Source organism: Plasmodium gallinaceum (genome assembly GCF_900005855.1).
Source record: "Plasmodium gallinaceum strain 8A genome assembly, contig: PGAL8A_v1_65, whole genome shotgun sequence".
NCBI classification, from domain to species: domain Eukaryota; phylum Apicomplexa; class Aconoidasida; order Haemosporida; family Plasmodiidae; genus Plasmodium; species Plasmodium gallinaceum.
Window position 1 is genome coordinate 1,635,339 of NW_021628225.1, and position 4,788 is coordinate 1,640,126.

Sequence of the window (4,788 nt, forward strand, 5' to 3'; positions counted from 1 at the left end):
ATAAGGGTAAAAAAAAAAAAAAAAAAAAAAACATTCATAGATAAGATATTGGAAAAGGAAAAAGAAAAAAAAAACTTCCAATTAAAATGAACAATCCAAAAGCAATGAAAAATAGAAATATAGGAAAATGTGACTTTGTTAAAAAAGAAAATAAAAATACCAATCAATCAATGAATTTAAAAAATCAAACAATTGTAGATGATAAAATTAATAAATACAAAAAAAATAAAAATGAGAGAGGTTATTCTTTTGAAGGATTTAATGAAAATTTTCATAATGATAACAAAGATATAAAAAAAAACAGTGAAAAAAGTAATAACAATAATAATCAAAAAGAAAGCTATGTAAATTGGAATAGTAAAAGCACAGAAAATTTTAACAAATTATTACAAAATAAATTTAAAAATAAGAGTAACATATCTTTTTTAAATAGAAATTTAATAAACTATAAGGAAAATAGAAATAGTAATGATAATAATAGTAAATCTTTTCAAAATTTTAGGAAATTACCATATAATAAAATAGAAAAAAAAAATGATATGAGTTACACAAAAAATATAAACATAAATAACAATAAAAAGGAAATAAATAAAAGTGCAAATATAAATAATAAAAAAAATTTATGTACAAAAAATAATAATTCAGTGGAAATTTCGAAAAATTTTTATTTTTGTAATAATCCCAAATTATCTAATAGTGAATGCAAGATTACTGAAGATGAAAATGATATTAAAAAAAGGAATGTTTTAAGAGATAATCTTGGAAAAAATGAAGAGAATATAAATAATCTCAAAATGATTGATATAGAAAAAAAAGAAGAAAATATGAACAATTATGAAATAGAAAGAATGAGTAACAAAAGTGTTAAAAATTATAAAATTAATAAAAAAAAGGAGCAAAATATTAAAAATAATGATATAGAAAAAAGAGATGATGATAAAAAAAAATATGAATTAAAAAAAGAGGATGAAAATGATAAACATTGTGAAATAAATAATAAAATGAAAGGTGGAAATGTTGAAAACAATAATAACAATTCAAACGTTGTCATTAGCACAGTTAGTACAAGTAGTACAATGACTAATTTATTCGGAAAAAATGAAGATATAAATGATAAATATAATAATGAAAAGTCAAATAATAAAAATGTGATTATAAATAAAAATGATAATCATAGAAATTTTACTACATATAATAAAAATGCATCTTATAAAAAAGATTACAGGAATAATAAAATTAATTCAAATTCACATAAAGTTAATAGTAATTACAAAAATAGTGATATTAATAAAAAAAATGAATTCAAAAAAAATGACATTTATAAAAATGATGATATTCATAAAAATAGTGACTTTTGTAAATATAACAATATAAATGATTATAATAATTGTGATAATTTCAAAAATAACTATAATTATAAAAGTAATGAAAAATTTAAAAATATAGAATATTACAAAATGAATAATATTAATAATTATAAAAATATTAATAATGGTAATTATAAAAATAATGATAGTCATAAAAATAGAGAAAATTTAAAAAATAATAACATGAATAATTGCAGGAATAACATTAATGGTTTATATAAAAATGTTGATAATCCAAATAATGATAATTCTAAAAATAATGATAATATGCAAAATTATGATAATTTCAAAAATAATGACAGTTATATTGATGTTATGAAAAACATTGACAATTGTAAAAATAATAATTTTAAAATTACGTATTGTATTAACAATGATAATAATTATTATAAAAATAATAATCACAATGATATTAACAGTAATGTGGATAATTATTATAAAAAAAATAATAATGATAATTATTTTTATAGAAATAATTATAATTACGAACAGTATGATGAAATTGGAAATTATAGAAGTATGAATTTGAAAAATAATTTTAAAAATAAAAATGAATTATCTAATGTAAAAAAAATAGATGTAAAATATAATAATGGGGAAAGTTATATAAGAAAATATAATAATGATAACAATTATTTTAAAAAAAATGATAATATGAATAACAATTTTAATAAAAAAGATTTATATATATTTAAGAACAATAGTAACAATAATTACAAAAGTGGGATTATGAATGTTATAACAAATAATAAAGAATCAAATGATTATGAAAAAGAAAATAATTCAAAAAATAATTTAAATGATTTAACACCTGAAAATGTATATGAAAGTTGCACAAATATTTTAGAAAGGCAACTTGAAAAAACACATAATATTACTACTACATCCATTTCAACTTATAACATTAATGATGATAATATCAATATTTGTAATGAATATAATAATAATAATAATTATAATAATGATAGTGTTAATAACAATATTAATGATAATATCAATAATTATGTTAATAAAAATAATGGTGATATTAATAACAATGTTAACAATAATAATCATAGCAAAAATGATGATGATATCAATAACCATGTTAACAATAATAATCACAATAATAATTATGATCATATTAATAATAATGGTAATGATATTGATAATAATAAAGATGATATTAATAGTTCAATTAATAATAATGATGATAATAATAATAGTAAAGATAATAATATTGTCAATAATAATAATGATATTGATAATAAAGATAATATTAATAATACTAGTAATGATGATTATAATATTAACTACCATATTAATAAAGACTCTATTAATAATAATTCTAATAATGATGATTATAATAATAACAATTATATTAATAATAATGTTAATAATGAAAACTATTATATTAATAATAATAAAACTATCAATAGTAATAACGTAGTAGGTGATAATAATAGAATTAATAATTCTGATTTTAAATTTTTAAAAAAAACAAATAAAAAAAAAGAATACGACGTTGATGAACATTTAAATGAACAAGAAAGAAAAGACATTGATATTTATACAGAAAACTGTATAGATGGAAAAAAAAAATATATGAAAAATGATGAATTTTTAGAGAAAGATAATTTTTCCGAAAATATAAATGCAATAAATGGTGAAAAGCATAAAAATTATGAAAATAATTTTGCAACAAATCATGAAAAGTTGAAAAATGATGAATATTATTATACAAAGAGAAATGAAGATAATTTAATAAAAAATGGTGACAATAATAACATATCAAAAATGAATAAAAATAATTTTATAAAAAATTCTGAAGATATAAAAAACCATTTAGGAGAAGGAAAAGATGAAAATAGTGATGAAAATTGTAACTCTTTTAATTTTAAAGAATTTAGAAAATGGATTACTAGTAGATATAACAAGCTATTGGAAGCATATATAGATCAAGAGAATAGAAAAAAAAATAACAACGAAATATTTGAAGATGAAATTAAAATGTATAAACTAAACTCAAATAATAATAATGATGATAACATTTTAGAAGATAATATTATAATGGAAATGGATGATATTTCAGAAAAAAATGATAATAGTTCTATTATATTTAATCAAGACAATTTAAATTTTCCTAATAATTTAACTTCATCAAATGATTACATGTTAAATAATGAAAATAAAAGTAGATTCTCAAATTTAATAATTAAAAACAATTATACTGGTACCACAAATGACGTTTATAATAATACAAAAAATAACTATATATTAAATTCAGAAAATTCAACATTATCATATAATAATACTTATAATGAAGAAGATAAGTATCATATTAATAATAATAATTGTCGTTTAAATAATCAAAACAATTCATTAACTTCATTTCAGAAAAATAGTTCAAATTCCAAAGGAACTTCAACAAATTTTTCAACCAATAGGAAAAATGATAATTCCAAGAAGGGAGATTATTCAAATGCACACTTAAATACTTCTATTAAAAATACAAATAACAATTGTAAAAATAATCAAAATCCAGAAAAAACAAATAATCATAATTTTAATAAAAAGGAATTATTCTATGAAAGAAATACAATGGAACAACAATTAGATAATAATCATGCTATAAATAAAAAACTAATTAAGTATCAAATGAATAATCAATTATTTTCTAAAAAAAAATATCAAAATGCAGAACAAAAAAATGATTACATAAAAAATGAAATGAAAAATCAACTAGGTTATAAATCAAATAGACATTTAGTAAGTCATTTAAACAATCAACCAAATAATAGGGTTACTAAACTAATAAATGAACAATTTAATAAAATAAATAATTCGAATGATATGAATGAAAAGTTTTATTCAACTAAACAAAAAATAATTAATAATCCATTATCTAGAAATAATTCAGAGTTTCAATTTTTATACAATTCAAATAAAAATATGAATAATAAAAAACAAAATGCAACTTACTTATCTTCACAGAACGAAGTAAACAAAAAGATACAGCATGAATAATTATAGAAACATAAGAAAAGACATCATTTTATGAAGTGGAAATTATATTTAAATAATTCTATATATTTTATAAATATTAATTATAGCAAATATGTAATTTTCTTATATATTGGGAATGTAAATAATTTATATTAATTGAAATATTACATTTATATATAATAAAAAGGAATATTGAAATAATATTATCAGAAATTATAAAATACATAAAAGGAATAAATTTGATATCAATACTATGGAATTTAAATAAAAAAAAGAAGATAAAAATTTATAATAATGAAATAATAACACAAAGAATGTAATTAAAATTATAAATGAAATGTAGTATTTATATGTTTCAAATATATTAATGATGAAAAAAAAAAAAAAAAAAAAAAAAAAAAAAAAAAAAAAAAAAAAAAAAAAAAAAAAAAAAAAA

General features: G+C 16.8%; 1 protein-coding gene across 1 annotated transcript; it reads left to right on the plus strand.

The window, feature by feature from the left end:
- Positions 1-86: 86 nt before the first annotated feature.
- On the plus strand, positions 87-4,373 carry PGAL8A_00169100 (conserved Plasmodium protein, unknown function; the record flags this gene model as incomplete). Its single annotated transcript, XM_028670010.1, has 1 exon — positions 87-4,373. The coding sequence occupies one exon, from the start codon at positions 87-89 to the stop codon at positions 4,371-4,373; it is 4,287 nt and encodes a 1,428-aa protein (XP_028526805.1).
- Positions 4,374-4,788: the final 415 nt, after the last annotated feature.